Source organism: Eurosta solidaginis, chromosome 1 (assembly GCF_040869045.1).
Source record: "Eurosta solidaginis isolate ZX-2024a chromosome 1, ASM4086904v1, whole genome shotgun sequence".
In the NCBI taxonomy this organism is placed as follows: domain Eukaryota; kingdom Metazoa; phylum Arthropoda; class Insecta; order Diptera; family Tephritidae; genus Eurosta; species Eurosta solidaginis.
The window spans coordinates 391,229,281-391,256,029 of record NC_090319.1 but is presented as its reverse complement, the minus strand read 5'-3'; the positions used below and the strand labels follow the sequence as shown (position 1 = coordinate 391,256,029).

At 40.3% G+C, this 26,749-nt stretch overlaps 1 protein-coding gene across 3 annotated transcripts in view; it reads right to left on the bottom strand.

Annotated features, from left to right (window-relative positions):
* The window catches only part of lsn (vacuolar-sorting protein SNF8), a 37,474-nt gene extending 11,829 nt beyond the window's left edge, over nucleotides 1-25,645 (bottom strand). Inside the window, exons 1-3 of one of the 3 annotated variants that reach the window (XM_067763548.1) lie at nucleotides 25,202-25,639; nucleotides 2,976-3,105; nucleotides 2,773-2,919 (exon numbers count right to left, since the gene is read on the bottom strand). In XM_067763548.1, the coding sequence (XP_067619649.1) occupies nucleotides 2,773-2,919; nucleotides 2,976-3,105; nucleotides 25,202-25,625 (701 nt within the window). In that variant the 5' untranslated portion in view covers nucleotides 25,626-25,639. Of the gene's footprint in view, nucleotides 1-2,772; nucleotides 2,920-2,975; nucleotides 3,106-25,201 lie in introns of all 3 variants that reach the window. The other 2 variants (XM_067763547.1, XM_067763549.1) reach the window with 2 other exon arrangements.
* Between the last annotated feature and the right edge of the window lie 1,104 nt (nucleotides 25,646-26,749).

Genomic DNA, 26,749 nt, shown 5'->3' with positions numbered 1-26,749 from the left:
TAAGTATGATATTCTAGGGTTAAGCAGCGCATTAATGACATTCATTTCGCCTTCACATACATTTAGTTATATGCAGGCTGATTCATTTTGCAATATAAAAGTATTTAAAAAAGTATTTTTAAAGTACTAGCATTAGAGGAAGTAGTAGTAGAAAAACGTACTAATGCACGTTTCGTATACAATCGTGGGAAAACGAAACCCTTTTCAGACTTGTTGGCAGTGTTGCCGTGAGCCTAGAAAAAAATGTATCAGTTTACAAATAAAAAAAGGTACCAATCGCATAAACAACGACTCATTTTACCAGTTTTATTATAAACATAACTGCTTTCATTTATAAATTTTGAATTATGGAGGAATTTTCAAATTTCTTCAGCTCACATACATATACCGTTAAGTCCACACTGCAAAAATTGTTGGAGCATCTGTTGCATGTATGTTTAATTTACGGCGACCATTTTTCTAATTTTAAAACTTGCTTTGTTTATGATTTGAATAATAAAGGAACTTTTAAAATTACAACTGAAAATTCAGTCCGAGTTGTGAATCACAAAAGCAACATTACATATTTGTGGCCTTTAATGCGAGCGAAACCGCCGGTAAAGGCTAGTGTTTATCCTAAAACGCTTAATAATTTGAACATATTAAGAGCGGTGGCAGCTCTATTTTCCACATTCTCTCTCTTTATCAATCTTATGTGTGTTTGTATATTATTCTCTTCCTGTGTTCTTCGCCCCACGTACCTGCACTTGATCGTCCCTCACCTAGCACTTAAATGTGCAAAGCGTGCCCGTATGAGCAAAAGGCTCATACGAGCCGTTTTGCCCATCGCTAGTCTAGACGATTAAAGTTAATAATGATGAAAAAGAAAGCAAAGAAAAAGTAAACACATTATCCGCTCCAAACTTAAGTTAACGTGCTTTAACGTTTTTTGCGATACTCCAACGCTAATTTTCCGCTCCCCATGCAAACGCATGCTATAAACCAGGTATAGGTAAATTAGAAATGCAGATGTGTAAAGCTCCAAATACACGACACGAACATTTCCGTGAACATTACCGTTATGTCATGTTTCTGCGAGCTTTTCTGTCGTGTATGGTGGTGTTTGCCAGTTCGCGCAAATGTTCGCCAAAAATCAAAATATTTTAACGAACTGTTCGTGCGTGTATGGCGAAATAGCTCATAATCGTAATAATTTCTGAACGGAACAGACGTGCGCGCAAAAGTAAAATGGACAATAAAAAATTTCTAATGTTCGGCCAAAAGTTCGTATGGTGTATGGCCAAAGCTGCGAACAAGATTGCGGAATGTTCGCGGAAATGTTCGTGTCGTGTATTTGGCGCTTTAGTGAGAGCGCAATAATCGCGCACATCACCTGATCAGTGTTGCCAGGTTATGCAAAAAAAAGAAGCTAGATTGGCAAAAAAAAGGTTAGAAAAGGCTAAATTTAGAAAAAAAAGCTAAAAAAGGCCAGAAATTTTTTGGTTAATTCATAAATTTTTTTTTATATTTTAGTTTACACATTTGTAAATAAAAACTTATAAACATAACTTAAGCATAACTTCCTGTTTAAAAACATATCAGGCACATTTTCTTTGACTAGCACATGGAATTACTTTAAATGATTGCATATGTGTATATATGTACATAAAAAAAATATTACAAACTAATTATTTATATAAAATATTCGCCATCTGAAGAATCAGAAGAGCTTACGTCTGGGTATAAAGTTTCGCTATTTACCATAGATATGAGATCATAGGTAATTTCAAAGTCATTACAACATTTAGATAAGCGTTTTAACGAGCATCTAATATTAAGCAGCGCATTAAGCATTTTAATTTTTAGTTTGTTCCTTAATTTAGTTTTCAGAATTTTCATGCCACTAAAAACTCTTTCAACCTCCGCGTTACTGAGTGGTAATACTAAAAAACTAAATATGAATTCGACAAGTTCTAAAAAAGGAGGTTCGTTTAATGCATTTTTATGTTCTCGGACTTCCGACCAAAATTCCATGGCGGAGTGTACATTTTCCCATTGTATAGTTATAAGCTTTGGCAACTGCAGTTCTATTAATGCTATTTGACTTGAAGAATAACTATACTTCTCTTTTTCAAAGTAAGAAAATACATCTGGCTTTGAAATTTTCAACGAATTTTCAGCAGAAAAAGAATTAATCTTTTGTAGAGAACTCATATTATTAGGTATTAGGTGTTCACAGGAACTATTGAAATTATTTTATTTTAGAAATTTTTAAAAATACATTCGGAGTAAAAAAGGCTAGAAAAAAGTCACGAAGCTAAACACAAAATTTCGAGGCTAAAGGCAAAAAAAAGGCTAAATCTATCCTCGAAAAGGCTAACCTGGCAACACTGCACCTGATGCATCGTCTGCGTAGTTCATTCGCTTATTAGCAAGCAGCTATACAAGATCGTTTGTTATTATATTTTTAATGCGCACAATGCAAAAAAAGGTTTATACAATTCAATACATTGTATTTGCGCAAAAGGGTTGGCCAACATTAAATATATTTCGTTTGTGCTCATTGAAAAAACTAACAAACGATCTTTGCTTGTTGCTTGCTAATAACATTCGTCAACATAGCGAGCAACAAACACTATCGATGTTAATGCGCCAAATGCTCAGCGACAACTAAACTAAAGAGAATAAGAATACGTCTGAATTGAGTCTGCACAATTGTGCCATTATTTGCCGATGTCTGCTATAAACTCATCTCAAGATTGTGCTCTTTAGTTAAAACCAAGTTTGGCTCACCCGAGTAGCTCAGTTAGCATTAGTAATGTTATATAGCCCATTTCCGTATTAGAAGCCGCCGTTAATATCCTAGATTCCTCCATGCTAAGTTCGCCTGGTATTGACTGTACCATGTACTTTCCTTTACCTACTTTATGCACCAAAAACCTTTCAAAATAACTTTTTAGATGTGAGGTTAATTTATAAATATTATTCATTCTTACCCGTTACCAAAAATGCTCAACTTTTTTGCGGCCATTAAAATGTCTTCGTTCGTAATTTCTTGATGTACCATACTTTGACCTCTGGCCGATATTAAACGCCTACGTAGCTCGTTGAGTTCCATTAGACCACCTTTTTCGCGCATAGTTTAAAAATTTTACTTAATTTAATACATTTTACACAGGGACAAGTTTGAGTTAAGACCTGTCTGTTAAGTGTTTATTATGAGTGAATTTGGTTGTTCTATACATATGAGCTAAGGTTCACTAAGATTTCGAAACGTTGAGGGAAACATGTAGTGACCTACAAAGCTTATTCAACGGCTTGTTGCTATTGTCTGAGATACTATATTGGATTTTCGGTAGTTAACGAATTTAGAAATTTAGGAATATACTCCTTTGAAATTATTCTCTTCTCGTATTTAAATGTAAAATATAAGTAATTAGTATGAGAAAAGGTTGAGAAAACGGTTGGTCTTATGTACATATGCTTAACCGTTTAGGAGATGCTGATCGTTGCGTAACAAGTCACTCCAGCTAACCCTGTTCGCGATAACCGACGCCAACAGAGGGCATCAAGAGAGATCAACGTCTTCCCCCACCTGCTTCTCCGAACCCAGTGGAGATCTTCCCATAACTTGCCCACACCAGCAAAAACGCTGTAGCTTACATAACCATCATCGTCCAGTTGGAGTATGATAGTTCGTGGAGGCTGAATTTACCGGCTTAACGGCCAAAATCTGCGCCGTGGTGTAGACACTAGGCCTATCCATCAAAAATATTTAAGAAAATTTTTATAAATGGTATCGATTGTCCCTCGGCATTACCTTGGCACTAAAGTTTCGTCCGCCTTAGCAGATAAAGTTTTGGGTCGGCATAAAACATGTGCTTAGGTGAGCCAGTTCGTAGAAAAAGAAATACACGATACGGTTCCCCCCATAAATTCAGAAAACAAAAATTCAGAAACACATTTTTTCAGAAAACATTAGTCAGAACCCTTTTTTCAGAAAGCCAACATTCAGAAGTCAAAACTCAGAAACAAAAATTCAGAAGTAAAATTTCAGAAGTCAAAATTCGGAAGTAAGATTTCAGAAGTCAAAATTCAGAAATCAAATTTCAGAAGTAACATTTCAGAAGTAAAAATTCAGAAAGTAATCAGACAGCAAAAAAACATAAAATTTTGCGCAAAATTTAATATTTTTTTTGCAGTCTGATTAATTTCTGAATTTTGACTTCTGAAATTTTACTTCTAAATTTTGTTCAGCCTGGAACAAAGCAACGTCGAAGGTAGGCGTTATATTCAATCGAATTATGGAATATGTATAATATCACCAAATTGGGTGAAGTCCGTTCAAATAATTCTATCGAAAGGTGGCACAACGTCATTCAAAGTGCGTTTGGGACACATGCTAACATATTTAATTGCATAAATAAAATAAAAAACGAACAGGCAATAATAGAAACAAAACTGTAGCAATTTTCAGCTGGAGGCGAGTCATACCGGAAACGCAAGAAAAAATATAAGGACTTCGTTTTTTTAATACTGTAAATTCAAACGATCGCGGGTTTGAATCGGGCTCAAGGCCTAACCATAATTATTTTATCATTATTATTGTTATGAAAAATGTTTTCTTAATTGAAACAACTAAAATTGTTAATACATCCCAGAGCACGGGAAAAAAGTGTCACTAAATATGACACTATGGCGTCATTGCCATGAAACAAGTCCAATTTTCACATCCATTCTGCAACAGATGTCGCAGTGCTGTGAATGTCAATTGACACGAATTTTGAGAAAAATTTAATATTTTTTCCGTCGTCTGATTACTTTCTGAATTTTGACTTCTGAATTTTGCCTTCTGAAATTTGACTTCTCAAATTTGACTTCTGAATTTTCACTTGTGAAATTTGACTTCTGCAATTTGACTTCTGAAATTTTACTTCTGAAATTAGACTTCTGAGATTTGACTTCTGAGTTTTGACCTCTGAATTTTGTATTTCTGAAGAAAGGGTTCTGACTAATGTTTTGTGAAAAAATGTGCTTCTGAATTTTTGCTCTCTGAATTTATGGGGGCACCACACGATACGTAGCCTTTGAATTTGATGGAAAGCTAGACCTTAATATCTTCGGATATACATATATCACACCAAATTGTTATTATTAGTAGATATGTATCTCTTATGCTTGAAACACCGCGAAATAAACGCGACGAACATCGCCTCGTCAAAAATAGAATCCCCCTAATTACATGAAGGTGAACACAATGAAAGCGAAGAGCGAAATTTACGCACCGCCGGGTCAAAAAACTTTCAAAAAAATTGGGGGGGGGGGGGGGGGGGGGATATCGAAAGACGTGTTTCGGTATCATTATTGATAAACCGCCAACTATTGATTAATATTATTAAAAACTAACAGGTAATAACATAAACATTTGCAAAATTTTAGTTTTTTCAATCAATGTTTTCAACTAACCGGGTACGTGCGCGGTGAAAAATTTAAACGCATGCAAGCTTATGGAAACGTACGTGCGCCGTATACATGTAAACTGTATTTTTAAATTATATAATATTATAGTGTAAATTTTCGTCCTCCGGATTAACACAGCTCTTAACAATTTGGGTATGTTTTAGCAGTCAAATTCTAAAGCAAAGAATTAAAAAAGTTTTAATTATTTTCATCTTTATTTCTAAATATTGGCCACTCTGAATAAAGAGCGTCAATTTCGCCCGGCATTGTGTTTTAAGTAGAAAAAGGTAATAGTCTAGTTGAGGGGTCGACTGCTAATACGCTACCAAAAATATCGAGAGAGATGTCAAACGACGCGTCTTGACATCAGTATTAATAATCCGAAGGCGGAAATGACCCGCGGGTCCCTCCGAAACCGGAGGTGGTATCCATAGTATTTTTGCGCAGAACATCTTTCTGCGTTGGAGGGCTTCGGCCGCGATTATAAAAAATTACCCTGGGTGGGTCCAACACCGGTTTGGAGACCAAAACTATATCCGCGCAAAACACGGATGTTCACAATTTTGTTTGTGGGTACACCAACATTACAACAACCACATGAAAATCGCGAACTTCAACTGCAAATATTTCCGGACAGAGATAAAATTTTTATATTCCGCCTTCGGATTATTGTTCTCGAGATTAATACGCATCTTTCGCCACCTCTCTCGATATTTTCGGTAGTGTATTAGCAGTCGACCCCTCAACTAGACTTTAACCTTTGAAAAATGTCATCGCCCGACGCGGCATATATCGTCGTCGCTCGGCATTGTGTTTCAAACATTACGTACACCTTGGAGGTAATTCGGGGTTTTCTTCTCGTCGCGCAGACCCAGATAAATTTCTAAACAATTTGTTGAAGAAAATTCCTCAGAAGAGGATAGTGGCCTGATGCTTCTTTTTGCGGGAAACCACAATACAATTCTTGAATTGAAAATTCTTGAATGCGGTTGACCGTTGAGATTTCTTTCCCACCAAAAAAAAGTTATTTCCACCAATAAAAAATTTGGTTTTGGATAAAATATCATAATATTAATGTTAGAACGCAAAAATATATGGTAATTCTATACGGCAGTATGACACTGGTAATACGCGTCCAGAAATACCGAGAAAGGTGTCAAAACACTCGTATTGACCTCGACAACAATAATCCGAAGGCGGAAAATAAAAATTTTAGATCATTCAATAGATATTAACGAAAAACTGAAAAATTACCCCGGAGTGCCCCGAAACCGAGGGTGGGATCCATAGTATTTTTGGGCAGAAAACTTTTCTGCATTGGCGGCCTTTGGCCGCGCTTATAAAAAATTACCCTGGGTGGGTCCAACACCGGTTTGAAGACCAAAACTATATCCACGCAAAACACTTATGTTCAAAATTACAACAACCACATGAAAATTTTCAATTTCTTTTGCAATTATCTCTTGACAGACCAAAAACTGTTTACCTCCGCTTTCAGATTCGCAATCCTGGATCCAAAACGCGGTACCCCTCTTGGACGTGTATTAAGAGTGTCATGCTGTCGTATACAATTACCAAATATATAATACTTTGTTATATTTTTGCTATGAAAACAAAACAAAAAAAAAAAAAATTTGAGCGCAGTGCGAAGTTTAAAATTTTGTAAACGTCTTCTGCCTCTTACCGGTTTTACCTTGTAATATTTGTATCATGCTTCATAGTATAGAATAGGGATTACAATCGCTGTAAAACCCAATGAGAAGGAGAGCGCGATAAACCCCACATACACCCCAGCATTCTTTTACATGCATAAAGCTTTTCATCGTTGGACTTTATATACACATCTATCAGTCCCTCAAAGGTTTTGAGCAGAAATGATGTGGCCCGGCGATTTAGAAAACGACTTTACCGCCCATTCGATCTTGGTATCGGTCACCAGCCCCGGCACTACCCGCTCGAAAGACGTGTTTCGGTATCATTATTGATAAACCGCCAACTATTGATTAATATTATTAAAAACTAACAGTTAATAACACAAACATTTGCAAAATTTTAGTTTTTTCAATCAATGTTTTCAACTAACCGGGTACGTGCGCGGTGAAAAATTTAAACGCATGCAAGCTTATGGAAACGTACGTGCGCCGTATACATGTAAACTGTATTTTTAAATTATATAATATTATAGTGTAAATTTTCGTCCTCCGGATTAACACAGCTCTTAACAATTTGGGTATGTTTTAGCAGTCAAATTCTAAAGCAAAGAATTAAAAAAGTTTTAATTATTTTCATCTTTATTTCTAAATATTGGCCACTCTGAATAAAGAGCGTTAATTTCGCCCGGCATTGTGTTTTAAGTAGAAAAAGGTAATAGTCTAGTTGAGGGGTCGACTGCTAATACGCTACCAAAAATATCGAGAGAGATGTCAAACGACGCGTCTTGACATCAGTATTAATAATCCGAAGGCGGAAATGACCCGCGGGTCCCTCCGAAACCGGAGGTGGTATCCATAGTATTTTTGCGCATAACATCTTTCTGCGTTGGAGGGCTTCGGCCGCGATTATAAAAAATTACCCTGGGTGGGTCCAACACCGGTTTGGAGACCAAAACTATATCCGCGCAAAACACGGATGTTCACAATTTTGTTTGTGGGTACACCAACATTACAACAACCACATGAAAATCGCGAACTTCAACTGCAAATATTTCCGGACAGAGATAAAATTTTTATATTCCGCCTTCGGATTATTGTTCTCGAGATTAATACGCATCTTTCGCCACCTCTCTCGATATTTTCGGTAGTGTATTAGCAGTCGACCCCTCAACTAGACTTTAACCTTTGAAAAATGTCATCGCCCGACGCGGCATATATCGTCGTCGCTCGGCATTGTGTTTCAAGCATTACGTACACCTTGGAGGTAATTCGGGGTTTTCTTCTCGTCGCGCAGACCCAGATAAATTTCTAAACAATTTGTTGAAGAAAATTCCTCAGAAGAGGATAGTGGCCTGATGCTTCTTTTTGCGGGAAACCACAATACAATTCTTGAATTGAAAATTCTTGAATGCGGTTGACCGTTGAGATTTCTTTCCCACCAAAAAAAAGTTATTTCCACCAATAAAAAATTTGGTTTTGGATAAAATATCATAATATTAATGTTAGAACGCAAAAATATATGGTAATTCTATACGGCAGTATGACACTGGTAATACGCGTCCAGAAATACCGAGAGAGGTGTCAAAACACTCGTATTGACCTCGACAACAATAATCCGAAGGCGGAAAATAAAAATTTTAGATCATTCAATAGATATTAACGAAAAACTGAAAAATTACCCCGGAGTGCCCCGAAACCGAGGGTGGGATCCATAGTATTTTTGGGCAGAAAACTTTTCTGCATTGGCGGCCTTTGGCCGCGCTTATAAAAAATTACCCTGGGTGGGTCCAACACCGGTTTGAAGACCAAAACTATATCCACGCAAAACACTTATGTTCAAAATTACAACAACCACATGAAAATTTTCAATTTCTTTTGCAATTATCTCTTGACAGACCAAAAACTGTTTACCTCCGCTTTCAGATTCGCAATCCTGGATCCAAAACGCGGTACCCCTCTTGGACGTGTATTAAGAGTGTCATGCTGTCGTATACAATTACCAAATATATAATACTTTGTTATATTTTTGCTATGAAAACAAAACAAAAAAAAAAAAAATTTGAGCGCAGTGCGAAGTTTAAAATTTTGTAAACGTCTTCTGCCTCTTACCGGTTTTACCTTGTAATATTTGTATCATGCTTCATAGTATAGAATAGGGATTACAATCGCTGTAAAACCCAATGAGAAGGAGAGCGCGATAAACCCCACATACACCCCAGCATTCTTTTACATGCATAAAGCTTTTCATCGTTGGACTTTATATACACATCTATCAGTCCCTCAAAGGTTTTGAGCAGAAATGATGTGGCCCGGCGATTTAGAAAACGACTTTACCGCCCATTCGATCTTGGTATCGGTCACCAGCCCCGGCACTACCCGCTCCATGATCGAAGAGTGAGTCCTGTCTGCTGGCTCTTCTAAATCATCTCCCGATGATTTCCACGGTCTTTGCTAGCTTAAACATTTCTATTACCTGTCTTCTTAGAAGACTCAGCTCACTGCTCCACCATGGCGGCTTTGCTTTTCCTCTGAATCTTCTTAGAGGGCAAGCTTTGTTATACGCAGTCATAAGCGGTCTTGTTGGGAATTCACTCCTCCAGTTCCTCCACATTGGCAACCTCTTTGGGTTGTCCCAGTTTTATTTCTACCTGATTCTGGAATTTAGTCCAGTTCCTTGACCTAGGGTTTCTAAAGGTTCCTCCCTTCTCTACCCTCTTCAAGGGGATGCTAAAGCTGATATACGCATGGTCGGAGAAGGATGGTCTATCAAGAACCATCTAATCATACCTTGATATATGACGTTCGGAGCTCAATGTAATATCCAGAACATTGCTGGATGTTGGACCAATGTATGTATGGTTTGCAGGATGTAACAAAATAGAGATTCGCCTCTCTCATTCGTATCTACTCCTCCCCGCGCATTGTGGTGCGCATTTGCATCCACGCCTATGATCAACCGCCCTTTGCGTCCTTCGTCCTGTACTAGCCTCTTGTACTTCATCGGTGGAACCTCCGCAGTATGGGCCATGTAGCAGGAGTCAGGATAAATGCCTGCTTATTCTTCTGCGGAACGTGTAAGTAGGCAGCATTTATGAATGCAGCTGTTTTCTTACAATGCCTGCAGCTCCTACCCTTCCTTCCGTTTGCGCGTAGTAAACGCCAAATGAGTGCCACGGCTCCTGGATCAATCAAGGGTTAGGAGGAGTTCGCTCGACGCCACTTTTGGAGGCTTATATGTAAGACTCTCAGAACCATTGGGATGTTTGCCCCCCTCCAGCACCTTCATCGTACCGTCTTCGTCCTCCTCTTGCCCTTTTGGTTTAGAGCTTTCGAGGCCCTCTTCAGCCTCTCCCACTTCTTGCAAATTACGATTGTTATCCTCGGAACTTCTTTTTCCGGGTCGTACATGCTGTTACCGGATGTTCCTCTGTGCGACCCGCAGCACCATTTGGCTGTTGGTCCGCTTCTTATACCTTCGCGGTGACGTCGGCGTCCACCACCTGCCCTTTTTCTCTTATGCTTTTGAGGCTCTTTTCGCCTTCGCCCACTTCTATCGTGTTAGGATTGTTATCCTCGGGACTTCTTTTCCTGAGCCGCATATAAATTTTGACTGCACCCCAGAACATTTTGCCAAGCTGCGTGTACAATATATCCTCTGCTTGCTTGTTTATTTGGAAGATGTAAAACGGACCCTGCTCCGTAAGCCGAGATACAGTAAATACCTTCCAATCCTGTGTCGGTATATTCGGATTCTGATTTTGCAAATGTCGTAGCGTATCCTCCGACTTGTTGTTGTTGTTGTTGTAGCGATAAGTTTGCTTCCCGAAGGCTTTGGGGAGTGTTATCGATGTAGTGGTCCTTTGCCGGATACAGATCCGGTACGCTCCGGTACCATAGCACCATTAAGGTGCTAGCCCGACCATTTCGGGAACGATTTATGTGGCCACATTAAACCTTCAGGCCATTCCCTCCCTCCCCACCCCCAAGTTCCATGAGGAGCTTGGGGTCGCCAGAGCCTCGTCTGTTAGTGAAACAGGATTCGCCGCGGATAGGTGAGGTTGACAATTGGGTTTGGAGAAGCTATATATTACGCTGGCAACCTGAAGGGTTGCGCTACACAGCCCCTTGAATCTGGTATTTTAGTCGCCTCTTACGACAGGCATACCTACCGCGGGAATATTCTGACCCCCTAACCCGCTGGGGTTGTATCCTCCGACTTCATCACGCATGGTATACATACTTTAACTTTTGGTACCGTGGGGATTTGCGCTGTATCCACCACCTAAAACCGCGCGTTCGTGCCTTGCCTTTGGGGGTTTGGAACCATTTCCTTCAGCCACCACAAGCTCGCGACGTTGTCGCACGCTATAATCTGCACACCGTTATACCCCACCCCCGCATCAAAGGTTGGAAGGCGTTAGCTTGATTGTTCCCGCATCACCTTGAGCATTAAGCTAATAAGCTCCTTTTCTACAGATCTCCACCTTTCAGTAGTCATCTGTGCGAAAGGATTGCTACGATGAACCAGCGCCACAGTCAGTGACTGCTTTGCCACAACACACATCTTCTCGGGAAAAGCTGGAGTCTTAGCGTTATCTTCCTTTGGCTTATCTCCTACATCCGTAGGTGGCACTTCGCCACTCTTGAAGTCCTCCCCTAACCTTCAGCTTTCGAGGTAGTTGCTACCTGTCTATTGGGGCCCATCTGTCCTACAGCTGCACAGCGGAGTACTTTTGAACTGCCTTCGACCTCCTTCTACCGCCTCATGAGCCCATTCCAAACGCTCGATCTCCATTTCTGTTGGGCGACCACTGCTCTTAGGCGTTGGACAATTCTTAGTGTTGCACGGTACTGCGACAGAGCTCTCTTACTTCCTCTGCTACGTACCCTTCTCCCCTCTACTACTCCGTTTTCATGTGTATGCTTTCCAAACACGGAGTTCATTGAATCAGCACTACTCTCGCTCCCCGAGTCCGACGCATCGTTTAATGCGTTTCGGTATCGGGAAGGCTCCGTTCAAATACAGCCGAATTGGCGGCCACCGTGGTGTGATGGTAGCGTGCTCCGCCTACCACACCGTATGCCCTGGGTTCGCACCCCAAAGCAACATCAAAATTTTAGAAATAAGGTTTTTCAATTAGAAGAAAAATTTTCTAAGCCGGGTCGCCCCTAGGGAGTATTTGGCAAACGCTCCGAGTGTATTTCTGCCATGAAAAGCTCTCAGTGAAAACTCATCTGCCTTGCAGATGCCGTTCGGAGTCGGCATAAAACATGTAGATCCCGTCCGGCCAATTTGTAGGGAAAATCAAGAGGAGCACGACGCAAATTGGAAGAGAAGCTCGGCCTTAGATGTCATCGGAGGTTATCGCGCCTTACATTTATTTATTTTGACATCCCCTGGCTGCAAATCGTCCAATAGGCACGGTCCGCATAACTCCCTGCATTAAGGGGTTGGCAGTTCTTGGTCACCGACATCCCGCCGCCCTCCTATGACGCGAAAAGGCGTCGATGCCAGTCCTAAACCGCTCCGCCTCATAGTCGGGCGTTATGGAGTTCGGCTAAGTCCTCACATCAACGACAAGGTGCCTAGTGAGGTAATAACCGCTTAAGTCCTATGTAAGAGTATTAGAGTTGGGCTGTTATTCCTTGGAATCATATGCTATGCGTTGCATACATTTCTGAGCACTTGTTACTGTTTTAAATATTTTTAACACGCTTATAGCTGTGTTTTTTTTTTTTTGCATCTACTTATTTATATACGTTTACGCTTAAACTTTATATGGACTGCTAAGCGTTAAACTTTATCTACTCTTCTGAAATTGCTGCGCATAAAATTAGTACTCCTAAATTTCAATACGCATTATACTCAGATTCAACTGAAATATGTGTCTATTAGCGTTTTCTTTTCTGAAATAAATTGCTGCCTAAGTAAATGATAAAACCTTAAGAGAGTTACTCCTACCCCAGAAAATTTTCAACATTTATAGTGCATGCAAAGAAACCCGTGTAATAGCTGATTTTCACAAACGCGCTGTCAATGATAATAATAATTCATTAGCAATTATTTCCTTCATTTCAATTTTCTTCGCTAAAAATATGTGAAGTTACGAAAATAAATTGTCACGATCAGCTGTTTTAGCTGAGTTGCACTGCCACACCGCCATTTTATGCAGGGTAAAAGTGTAACGCTTTTGCGTTGCGAGCAGGCAACACTTTTCACAAAAGAACGAAATACCCCGTAAAGGCGTTACCTGCTTTTTAGAATAGAACAAAATATAGATCGCGGGTTTGAATCGAGCTCAAGGCCTAACAATAATTATTTTATCATTATTATTGTTATGATAATTGTTTTTTAATTGAAAAAATTATTAAATTAGAATAGAAGAAAGAAAAAATTTAGACAACTGCCAAACCTCGTTGTATAGATCCATTTCGGGAACTGCTAAATTCCTTCATCGGCAACGTTTTGGCGCCCCTGCTATAACCATTCAGCTATCACTGCGGTTTTTTGTTTGACTTCATTATTCCTACTTCTATTCTGGTTCTTGCCAATTGTCCGCTGTGATGGCTGAATGGTTATAGCAGCGGCGCCTAAACGTTGCCGATGAAGGAATTTAGCAGTTCCCGAAATGGATCTATACAACGAGCTTTGGCAGTTGTCTAAATTTTTTCTTTCTTCTATTCTAATTTAATAATTTTTTCAATTAAGAAAAAATTTATCATAACAATAATAATAATAAAATAATTATTGTTAGGCCTTGAGCTCAATTCATACCCGCGATCTTACAAATCAGTAGGCCGATATAACAACAAAAATTGAGAGTACAAAATATATTTACAACCCTTGCACTAGAGATATACGCCGCCTATAAATGCCGCCGCCGCCGCCGATTAGGGTCATTTTTCGCACGCCGCCGCCGAATGTCAAAAATATCGGCGCGGTGGCGGCGGCGGCGGCGTCCGGCGCGTTACTATATTTTCTACTTGTTTAAGACTGTTTAGGCCATTTATTGTTCATGTCGGATATGGTCGAAAGTGGTATCAACGGATGCGCATCACTGCCAGTTATAAGAAACTAATTGCGAAATTTAACTTTTTCTAACTGTTCAAAAGTTATTTAAAAAAACAAGCTTTTCGATGTCAGTAACACCATCACCGATTTCACCAAGTTATTAAAACAAAACACTAAAAGAAAAGTTATATAATAAACTAGCAGAGTACCCGACGTCGTTCGGATATAAATAAAAGCAGTACTATATAGACTAATATATTAGACTAATCCCAACCCCCATTTGTATGGGAGATGCCACGCCCCTTTTTCGCTATCCCCAATTTTTCCCGAGGCGGTAGGGATTAGTCTTATATACCTCCTCACCTAATTTCAGTCGTCTATCTTTAATACTTTCAGATATATTGACAACGAAAAATTCCAGTTGTATGGGAGGTGCCACGTCCCCTTTTTCGTTATACCCAGTTTTTCTGGAGGGGGAGGGATTGGTTTCATATAACCACTCACCTAATTTCAGTCGTCTAGCTTTAATACTTTCAGATATATTGACAACGAAAAATTCCAGTTATATGGGAGGTGCCACGCCCCCTTGCCGAAAACTTTTTTTATATAGCCTACCATAGATTGACGCACTCAGGGTATGTCATGGCAAAATTTCGTTCGATTCCATTCTGCGGTTTAGGCTGCAAGTCCAAACATACAGACATACTTTCACAAATATATAGTAGAGATTTATATGCTCACTTTGCATTTTTTTTTTTTTTTAAATTAATAATGAACAATGAATTCAAATAAAATGACCCAAGGCGTTTCAAATTGTTTTCAAATTGCCCTCAAGTTGTTAAAAAAGCAAAACAGGTGCCGATTTTTTAAAAAAATTTTATATTGCGATTGGCTGAAAGAATAAGCCAAATCAGTGATGCAAAATCCTTTAGGAGGTTCTAGGGGCATAAACACTCCTTTGAACTGATTCTTACCCCATACTTAAGTTGAGGATATATGTACGAATGAGAAGGTTTTGAAAAATCATTTGGGCTTACATTCAAAAATCTATTGTTTATTTGCGAAACTATAAAATAGCGTCTGAAATGTTAATTTTAATTTTCACACTCATCCTTCAACACCCAAGTCTCCCGGTTTGACATAAAGTTGGCGGCTCTATCCAAAACTAGTCCCTTGGAGTGAATCACATTGATTATAGCCTATCAACCAAGTTTAAAAATCACCTACACGTTACGGCTCCTTTTCCAAATGTGAATACGTAGGCACATATATTTACCAGGTCAGGCTTTGTCCTTCGCAAGAACACTCATAGTGGTGAAGCAAAAGCTTTCCCAAGACAGTCGAACTAATGACTGTGTGTGCTATTACCCTAACGTAGTGGACAGTCGAACTAGTCTGAAAACTGAAGCTACGCGGTCATCCATAATGAGCTCTTATATCATAAGGCCGGAAAACAGCAGTAAACATCTTTTAACTTAAAATCGGTCGACTTTCATTCTAAAATATCGTTTTGATTTAACGAAGACTATTGAAAAAAATGATGTGAACACAAACGTCTGCAAACTTTGGTCTACATTTTAAAAATTTTATCCAGGGTCCTTGTAAAATTTTAATTATGTAAATGCGCCGAGTATTTTACGATTTTCTCCGATTACGCAATGACTTCCATGCTTATGATTTCGAAGGCGGCGTCCTTGGCCGAATAGTCACTCCCTAATGTTTCAAGGTGTTTCTCTGGTGTAGCTCGACAGCATAGCGCGACAAAAGCATCCTACACCTAGAGCTTCTAGGAAGGTGACGTCGACGAAGGTATGAGTTCGAAGTCGCAGTCCTATAGCTGGCATATGATGTGAGGGTTAGGAGGCGTGGTAGCGACTGATGGTCGGGATTGCTATTGTTCATACATCGGGAATTGTAGCTCTTAAAAACATCCGAAAAACTGGAGGCGCCCTGTGCCAGGAGAGTCATGAGTATTAATAGACCATTAATAGCAACCGTAAGTCGCCTTTGTGCGTGACCGCAAAGGAGCCACAAATGATTTAAAGAAATAGTGTTGGCGATGATTATTAGGAGTTAACCCTAGGCGAAACTACGCTTTGCACGAGATATGCAAACAAAAGTGTGGATATATTGTGTATCTCTATTTCTTTTCAGCAGACGCAGCACTACCAATTCGAAAAACCCCTGGTTAGGTTCGAAGCCTCTCTGGAGTAAGTGAAGGAGGGGCAATCCCTCCGCAAGGAGCTACTCCTGAAAATTTTTTAATGGTCTGCGAGATCTTGAGGCAAAAACCTCGGATCTTTCCGAAATGGCCAACACGTTGATTTCATTAAATACATACAAACAAAACCTTTCCTAAATGCTATTTTTTTAAATAGAAAAATCAAGCTTTTTAAAGTAAGAATACCGGCGTACGCCGGCGCGCCGCCCACGCCACCGCCGTCGGTATATAATAGAGCCTATGCCGCCGCCGCCGATAAAGTGATCGGCGTAAACCTCTACCTTGCACGGCGTACAAAAAGCACTTTTGCCGGAAACACTTTTGCCGGAAAAGAAAACGCTATATGTATCCCCTCTACAAATGGTGTGTGCCCACTATTTACCGCAACCGATTCAGCTATATGTTATACACAGACATACAACAGAGGTTTCTGTCTCCGCTTTTCGCTACAACATGTTCTATAGCTAGTTGGCGCTAGATGGGTCTCCTAAGCATTATCTAAGTGAGGATATGCATTTTTTTATGCGCAGATGTAGACGAATGTACGTGTAAAAAAAAACACGGCTTATATTAGTTTCACTTGTATGTTGGTATGTTTGTTTATAACTCTCTAGGTTAGACGCGCAAAGGAGAGTTTCAAACAAATAAATATAGTTTAAAAAAACTAAAAAACACGCTTTTAAATAATATCGAACTAAAAAGTCGGGCGCTCGATATTCGAAAAAATATGGCACAAAGCGCCCACGCTTTTTTCACAATAACACTAGTATTTTTCGTTCATCATTGTTTTAAACTAATTTTGAAAATTATTTTTAACTTTTTAGTTCGATATTATTGAAGAGCGTGTATTTTAGTTTTTTTAAACTATATTTATTAGCGATAGAGTTTTAACGTTAGCGAATGATGGAATTCGGGGCAGGTTCGATTCGAGCACAAGGCCAGAACAATAATTTTTATGATAATTATTTAGGGTATTCTCTCTGTCTAGAACCCATACACTAGGAATCCGCGCAAACTTGAATAGAAAATTTATAAATATGACAAATATTTTGAAATGGAATTTTTAATTTAGAAAAAACAACAATTTCCCGTGCGCGACAGTTTTGTAAACATTTTGTATGTATAAAATACATATTTTTCCCTTAGCTTTTGGTGGTAAGAAGAAGAATCATATCAAATATTTATTTCTTGTGTAAGTAGTGCGTTCTCTGAGTGTTGTATAATTGGTCTAGACTGAGAGAATACCCCCATTGCTTTTTTAATTTTTCTATAATTAAAAAAAATTTATTTTATTTTTGCAATAGAAGATAGAATATTTTTCAGACACCTTTTGGTTTGAGATTTGGTTTCGTGGGGTTAGACTTTTCTATCTTTACTAAAGGCAGTTCAAAGTTATTTGTCATGTGTTTCATTTAATTTGTGGTTTTAGTTTCCAATTTTATACCACACAGCTCCACTAGAACAAACATGGTAACACAATAGAGCAGGGGTTTTCAAACTGTGCGTCGCGACCCTTTGGTGGGTCGAGGCGCTCTCTCTCGAGGGTCGCGGAGTAAAAATCAATTCCCAAAATTTCTCAATTGAAGATACGTTGCTCACGATTAAACGGTACATGCTAACAACCACATAAATTAATTTTAAGGTCGTAAATTTTTTCCGTACTACGTATTATTAAACATTTTTATCGGAACCCGCATACGGAAGCAGAGGAAGAGGGCGGCGCCACTCCGCTGGAAGGGCCAGTTGGAAAACGATTTAAACTCCCTTGGCGTGACCAATTGGCGCCAGTTGGCAGAGCGGAGAAGCGACTGGCGCGCCTTGTGGGACGGCCATAGCCGTTTAAACGGTTAAGCGCCAATTAGTAATTTTTTTAGTTTCTTGTTGTGTAATGATCCCGATTTATGAAAAATCATCACACACAGATAAGAGAATGAAAATTAAATGATAATTTTGAGTTATTTTTTCACGACTTATTGACCGAAATCTATTTTTTTAAATATTGATGGCTCTCGAAAGTAAGTGGATTATTTTCATGTGTGAAATAGGGATCATAAATTATTATCACTTTTACAAATAGTTTGGTAAACTTATGTTTTTTGTAGTAAACTCCTATTAAAAAAAATTTTAATACAAGACTTTCATTTTTAGCATACTGTCCACTACAACTCAATTAAATTTTGGTCTGTGTTAAATCTCTGTAGCTAACGATTCACAGGAAGGTTAAAGAATTAAGAATGGATGAGGAGCCATGGAATACGTTGTGGTGATCGATTAAATTACTGTGCACACTATGGGTCGTCGTGAGTTTGTTTCAAGCCCTTGGAAAAGTTACATCAAAATATTTTTCCCTAATAAGGTTGTCGGCCACCGTGGTGTGATGGTAGCGTGCTCCGCCTATCACACCGTATGCCCTGGGTTCAACTCCCGGGCAAAGCAACATCAAAATTTTAGAAATAAGATTTTTCAATTAGAAGAAAATTTTTCTAAGCGGGGTCGCCCCTCGGCAGTGCCTGGCAAGCGCTCCGATTGTATGTCTGCCATGAAAAGCTCTCAGTGAAAACTCATCTGCCTTGCAGATGCCGTTCGGAGTCGGCATAAAACATGTAGGTCCCGTCCGGCCAATTTGTAGGGAAAAATCAAGAGGAGCACGACGCAAATTGGAAGAGAAGCTCGGCCTTAGATCTCTTCGGAGGTTATCGCGCCTTACATTTTTTTATTTTTAATAAGGTTGTCCATCACCCTTGATTTTGAAAGCCTTTCAAGTATATTTTACCTACAAAAATCTTAAAAAATATTCATCCTACTATAACGAATTTTGGGAAATTATGATTATTGTGCGTGTTGAAACCAAACTGATTCATTATCCCCCAACCTGCTCTGCTTTTATACTCTCTGTTACCTCGTTCGCCTTCCTCTCCTATGGTCTAAACTTTTCGCGAACAGCTGCTTATTTATTTCTCCTTTATGTATCTGATATTCACGTTTTGTCTTCTAGTTATATGCGTGTGTATGTATGAGTAATAAATTCTGCTCTTAGCTGATGCCTACATGTACATATGTATGTGAAATATTCTCTTTGCTGTTAGGTTCGCTGTTTACATGTATGTGTGGCTGCTTTCTTTCATGTTTATATGTGCATATGTGTGGCTGGTTGCTTTATTGTTGTTGTGCATTTATTTAGTAGCAGCATTGTGATGAACCGAAATGCTAATGCCCTCCACCTAAGTTTGATTGTCCCGATCAGACAAACTTCTCGATCCAACCTCTGCTAGCCTCTCCAAAGATTGATCTTTCAAATGCCATCACTGCATGGATGGCGGGGCTGGAAAAAGCCCATCAGAGTAATGCAAAACACCTTCTCCTAGAGTACGGAAAGATCTTTGACCAGGATGGTTCCAAATCAGGCGCACCAACATTGTAAAACATCAAACTGACACTGGCGATGCGAGGCCAATCCATCAAGCTCCTCGTAGAGTTACACTGACCAAGCGGGAAGTTGTGAGTTAAATCATAGAATAAATGAGCGACAGCAGCGTAATCGAACCATTAGCATATACATGTAAACATCAAAGCAGGCAGCCACACATAGAGGTGGTGATATTAAATAGTTCCCCGGATATGGTTGAGCTTATACCTTAATGTGGTTGTTGCTGTAGGGATAAGAACACTTCCCGAAGGACTTGGGGAGTGTTATCGATGTTGATGGTCCTTTGCCAGATACAGATCTGGTACGTTCAGGTAACAAGCACCATTAAGGCACCAGCCGACCATTTCGGGAAGTATTTAGTATGACCACATGAAACGTTCAAGGCCATTCCGGCCTCCCACACCTAGATCCATGAGGAAGTTGGTGTCGCCAGCGCCTCGGCTGTTAAAGTAGCAATATTCGCCACGGGTAGGTGAGGTTGACAATTGGGTTGAAGAAGCTATATTTTGCGCTGTCAACCCCTTGAAAGGGTTGCGCTATACAACCCCTTGAATCAGTTTCGTATTGTGAAGAATATTAGCATCACTAAGCTGCTACTAAATAAATGTACAACAGCAATAAAGCAGCCACTCTTATGTAGAAGGCGATTAAGAGATATCCCTCACACACACACATGCGGTCATCAGCCGAAGTAGTTGCTCACACATACACACGCATATGACTATGAGAAACGTATAAACTACAAATATACATGTACCAAGCAGGAGATTCTAGAAGGTGAAACGTCTAGACCTTTGGAGAAATATGCAGACGAGGCAACAGAGAGTATAAAAGCAGCGCAAGCTGAAGAATCAGTATTCAGTTTGGTTGTGCAGTATAATTGTGAAATACTACTCCCAAAGCAATCTAAATAAAGAACAGTTTACAATACTGAATATTGCAGTGATTTATTTAACAGTTTAGCGATTCGAACGTTAGCAGAAGGTTTCAAAGAAGCGGAATTTCCCCAAGATTCTTTACAGTATTTTAGTTGCCTCTTACGGTACCTGCCGCGAGTATATTCTAAGCCCCCTAGCCACGGATCTATATCCAAACCAAAACCTTCGGGGTGTCTTTATCGCTACAACAACAATCACCCAAATATCTTCACTGGTACAACAACAACAGCTCAAAATCTTAGGTGTAGCGTTCGACATAACTCTTATTTTCATGGCACACGCCTCCGAAATTGTTTCTAAGTATAACAAAGCAACAAAATCCTCAAGTCGCTTTCCGGCAGCCCTTGGGAAAGTATATAAAAACTCTGCTAGCATCATACAAAACCATTGGCCGGGTCTAAAGACAGACACTGGAAAGGCCTGCCAAAATACTGCACTCAAAACTACCGTTTTCAGAAATTTGCTTGCCTTACATTATTCAACCCTGGCGGAAGAGGAAAGCAGATTACCAAGGGAGACTTGCCACAACTCCAACAACAACAATAACATGAGTCTGGCCAACTTCGTTCTGGATATTTTATAAGGTTAAAGTCTTACTTGCCTTACAGAAGAGGATAGCAGACTTCAAAGGGAGATACGGGTCTGGCCCAACTTTTCGGGTATTGTATAAGGTTAAACTCTTCATGCCTTGCAGAGGAAAGTAGACTTCAAAGGGAGATACGGGTCTGGCCCAACATGGTTCTGGATATTGTATAAGGTTAAACTCTTACTTGCCTTATAGTAGAGGATAGCAGACTTCAAAGGGAGACACGGGTCTGGCCCAGCTTTTCGGTATATTGTATAAGGTTGAACTCTACAAAGGGAGACACGGGCCTGGACCAACCTCGATCTGGATATTGCATCAAGGGTTACTCTTACTTGTATAGAATGTATGGCATGACCCCAACCATATTTTAAATTGTAATGTGAAGCCTTTAACAGCAGCATCTACATGGCCCAAACCTTTTGAAAGTGCTCTTTTTCTTGGACACCCCTTAAGAGGCTGGTTGGTTGCTGTGATTTCCGGCTGGAGAAACCCGACCAGTGTAGCGCTAGGCGTCATTATGCTGTTGTTGTTGTAGCAGTGCTTCGCCAAATCCAATAGGTGCGACCAATCACAAATTGTCATCAATGTCCTCTAACGGGAGTCCAAGGAAACTTGCTTTTCAACAGGGGTGGACCATAATGAGAGAGGTGTTAGAGACGTTGGTTCCACAATACAGTTGAAAAGATGGTTGGTGTCATGTGGGGACACATTACAAGCAGGACACACATTTTGTATGTTGTTATTGTTGTAGCGATAAGGTTACTCCGCGAAGGCTTTGGGGAGTGTTATCGATGTGATGGTCCTTTGCCGGATACAGATCCGGTACGCTCCGGTAACACAGCTCTATTAAGGTGCTAGCCCGACCATCTCGGGAACGATTTATATGGCCACATTAAACCTTCAGGCCATCCCTCTCTCCTCTTTTCGGTCCATCTTTTAAGACTTTGGTGAGGGAAGGCCCTTCCAGGTCTTGCCGTAACGTGCCATGGTTGACCGTAACAAAAGCTTTTGATAGGTCTAACGCAACGAGTACTGGTCTATGGTGGAGTTTTTGTTTTAATCCGCAATTTATCTGAGTACTAATGGCATTTAGCGCGGTGGTTGTGCTGTGTAATTTTCTGAAGCCATGCTGATGATTGGTTAGTTGCAAATTTGCATTAAAATAGGAAAGCAGAATGGCTTCAATCGTCTTGGCTACTGGCGATAGGAGTGATATCGGGCGATAAAAATCTCCTATGTTAGCTGGTTTCCCAGGGGACCACCTTGGACATTTTATTTTACGGGGATGACAAAGCTGGAAAGGGACAAGTTGAAGACATTTGCTAGATAGTTAAATCCCTCTTTGCCTAGGTTTTTAACCATCGGCATGGCTATGCCGCCAGGTCCCACTGTTTTAGATCGTTTACTACACAACCCCTTGAATCCCTCACGTACGTTCCCCTTCGCGAGCATCAGTCGGGATAGGGAGGGCAGCAAAGCGATTGTCTGTAAAGGATTTGTAGTCGTCCCACTTTCCTTTCTTCAAGTTGATGAAAGTACGGTTCTCTGTAATAATGAAGTCGGCGGTTCGCTCGAGCGAAAGGTGTAAGGCAATGTACCATCGGCTTCCAGTTGACGCAGTTTACCAAACCTGCGCCCACGATGGAAAGATCTGGCGAACAGCTTCCTACCATAAGGTGGGGGCGTCTCCGTTTATTGTGCAGACCGTCGTTTCCTCTATTTGATCCGCCTGCTGTCCGCCTGAAGGTTGGAATGGCAAAGATCGTGATGGGCATTGAAATCGCCTTAGATAATGCGATTATTGCCAGTGTGTAGTGCTCTGATATCAGGGCGATAACCACTTGGGCAACAACTGGCAGGAGGAATGTAGATGTTGATGATGTCTAGGTTTACATCGCCTGACCGGATAGATATGCAGTGACGTTCAAACACTATCCCTGCGGCCGATGTCAGGATCAAATAAATTGTATTACACTGAATGGTGCATGATAAAAGGTGGACCGCAAATTATCTGGGTGGTCGGCAGGCATCGGTGCAATTTAGGAATGAAACATCAAAACCAAGAAGAATTAAACAAGGGGTGCCACAGGGTGGTGTCCTATCCCAACTTTTGTTTAATTTCTAAGCTACCTGCGCCACCAGAAGGAGTTACTATCGTTTCCTACGCCGATGACTGCACAATAATGGCCACAGGCCCAGGCCCATAGATCGATGAGCTTTGCAACAGAATAAACGGCTACCTCCCTGATCTCTCCAGTTTTTTCGCGCCGCGAAACCTGGCATTATCACCGACTAAATCATCCGCGACCTTATTTACAACATGGACGTCCCATATGTCGACCATTGTGAATATCCACGTCGATGGCACTACGATACCGACTGTCCTACACCCGAAAATCTTGGGTGTGACGTTTGATCAGGATATACATTTTTGTGAGCACGCAGCCGCAATTGTACCGAAAATCCAGAGCCGTAAAAATATCCTCAATCCCTTGCTGGCGGTACTTGGGGAAAAGACAAAGAAACGCTCATTACCACATACAAAGCAATTGGCCAGCCGATTGCATGCTACGCGTCCCCTATATGGTCGCCAAGCCTAAAAACCACCCACTGGAAGAAGCTACAGGCCTGCCAAAATACTGCTCTCAGAACCGCTACGGGCTGTCTTCTTATGTCCCCAGAACACCAGCTACATAATGAGGCGAGAATACTCCCCATTAGGGAGAGAAATGAGAAACCTGGGCATCCCAACAGACATCTGATTGATGAGCCAACACCGCCTAGGGGCTTAAGGAGTCATTTCCGTAAGCATTTTGAGGAAACACGGCACCTGAGAACTCAGCCGTAAGAAGCAAAAAGACAGGGATTCAAGGGGTTGTGTAGCGCAATATATAGCTTCTCTAACCCAATTGTCAACCTCACCTTCGGGCGGCGAATCCCGTTTCACTAACAGACGAGGCTCTGGCGACCCCAAGCTCCTCATGGAACTTGGGGGTGGGGAGGGAGGGATGGCCTGAAGGTTTAATGTGGCCATATAAATCGTTCCCGAGATGGTCGGGCCAGCACCTTAATGGTGCTGTGTTACCGGAGCGTATCGGATCTGTATCCGACAAAGGACCATCACATCGATAACACTCCCCAAAGCCTTCGGGGAGTAACCTAATCGCTACAACAACAACAACAACAAGCAAAAAAACACAAGTAGGTCCTTGGTGAACTCCACAAACAGGCGTCGGACCTTTATGCCAGGAATTGCCCGGTGAATCCAGTACTCAAAGAACAGTACCCAAAACTTGCGGAAGAGGAACGCATACTCCCCGGGGAAACGCGAGTCACTCTAGCTCGTTCTGGACAATGTAACAGGTTAAACTCTTACCTATCCAGAATCAACCCCGACATACAAAATGTATGCCCCGCTTGCAATGTGTCCCCACATGACAACAACAACAACCAACCATCTCTTTAATTGTAATGTGGAACCAACGCCTCTAACACCCCTTTCATTATGGTTACCGCTGTTTAAACAGCAAGTTTCCTTGGTTCCCGTTAGAGAAAATTGCTGACAATTTGTGATCGATCGCAACTGTTAGGTGGGGCGAAGCACTGCTACAACAACAACAACAGCAGCAGCGGGTACTTTTTGTGGCTTGCTGAGCAGCAGGGCTGCTGGAAGGTAGTGGGGGGCGTCATTATGAAGCCCGCTAATGGACTTTGATGCTAACCTGAGTGTTTGCACCTATTGAATAGGGCGAAGCATTGTTAACACAATAAAAACAACAACAAGCTTGTGGGCTGTTAGTGTAAAACTATGAGCTTTGCTGTAACCAAATGAGCGACTCATTACTGAAAGCCGAGCCCTAAACTATAGACAAATCTTCAATGACCTCAAACTGAGTAAAATTTTAATCACACAAATATTCGTATACCTGTGTTATGGTTTGATGCCAGGCATACTTCAACTACTTGTACGCCTAGTTCATAATAAAAGTCTCCGATTCCAAGAACACTCCAAAATCCTTTGCCAGTAGCAAGCGGATCAACGCCTATAGCGGCACACATCTCTTGAAATTGCTTCCGAAATTGTGAGTTTTTCCTTATATCTTGTTTGTGTTTAACTGAAAATTCTTCTAATTTTACGCGGAAAACCTCCATTTGTTTGGTCATTTGTTCAAATTGTGATTCCTGCAGATCGGTTCCTTTGTCTTTGTACTTTTCAGCAGTTAACTGCTGCTGTTGTATTGCTCCTAAGCCAGCACGGCGACGCATAATATATAAGATTATCTTTTGACACAATTTTACATTTATTGTAAATATTATGACAAATATGTTCATTAGAGTTGCCTGAAACATATCGGCTCATCAGATATATCGATATTTACTCTTCAACATTTACGTTCCAATGACGCGTGAACCAGATACCAGAGCTGTAAAAAGATTCTGTTTCGTAGCCGCTAATGGCCGTGACAGAATGACATTTTTCATATAGATTCGTTCAACACAAGCTTATGCATTGCAATAATATCGCCACAATCTACCTAGATGTTGCGTTTGTAAATATGAAGGAACTTCATACTTGGCAATTGAAGTTTATTACGCCTTGCCCATTCACATACAAAATTTCGCGAAGCACTGTTATAAGCATTCTCCCTACACAACAAAAATACTTGCTAACATATTTTGTGTCGTAATCGATTGTTATATTGCAGTTTTTAATTGCGAAAAATGTTAGAAAATTTACACCAAACAGTAGGAAAAATAATTTCACTTTCAAAGTGTGCCAACACCCTTAGCCAAAGCAAATGTCAAATTCTTCTTCTTATGATTTGCTTGGAACAAAATTTGGGAGATGGCTACTTTTCAATGTCAGGTGGCGCCAGTGTCGCTCATTCTACCGTTAAAATACGTGAAATCTACTCGTAATGCATAAGCTTGTGTTAAACTCATCTATATGAAAAACTGCTTATGTGTCGGAACTATAAGCCTTTTTAGCAGCCACTTGCCAAATAAAATGAGATACAGTTCGCCAAACCTCTGAAGCAACTTAAACAACACAGCATAAAGAACCGAGCTGGATAAAGCCAGTGTAAATTCTCCGCTGTAAAATCCAAAACGGTTAAGCCAAATAGTAAGGGGTGAAGCTTATGCCAATTGCGTCCAAATAAAAAGCCAAGATTTAATATTTTGTATTATAATTTATTTTACCGCAATCGATGTGACAATGTCGCAGTCCAGCAAGAAAAGAAGAAAGAAAAATCAGCTAAATAGCCAACGTCACCCTAATTACAATATTCGATATTTATACATACATTTCATTGTACATACGTACATATGTACAAACCAATTGTGCAAATCACTTGATTTAAGCGCCAAATACACGACACGAACATTTCCGCGAACATTCCCCTTATGTCATGTTTCTGCGACCTTTTCTGTCGTGTATTATTGTAGTGTTAAAATATTTTAATTTTTGGCGA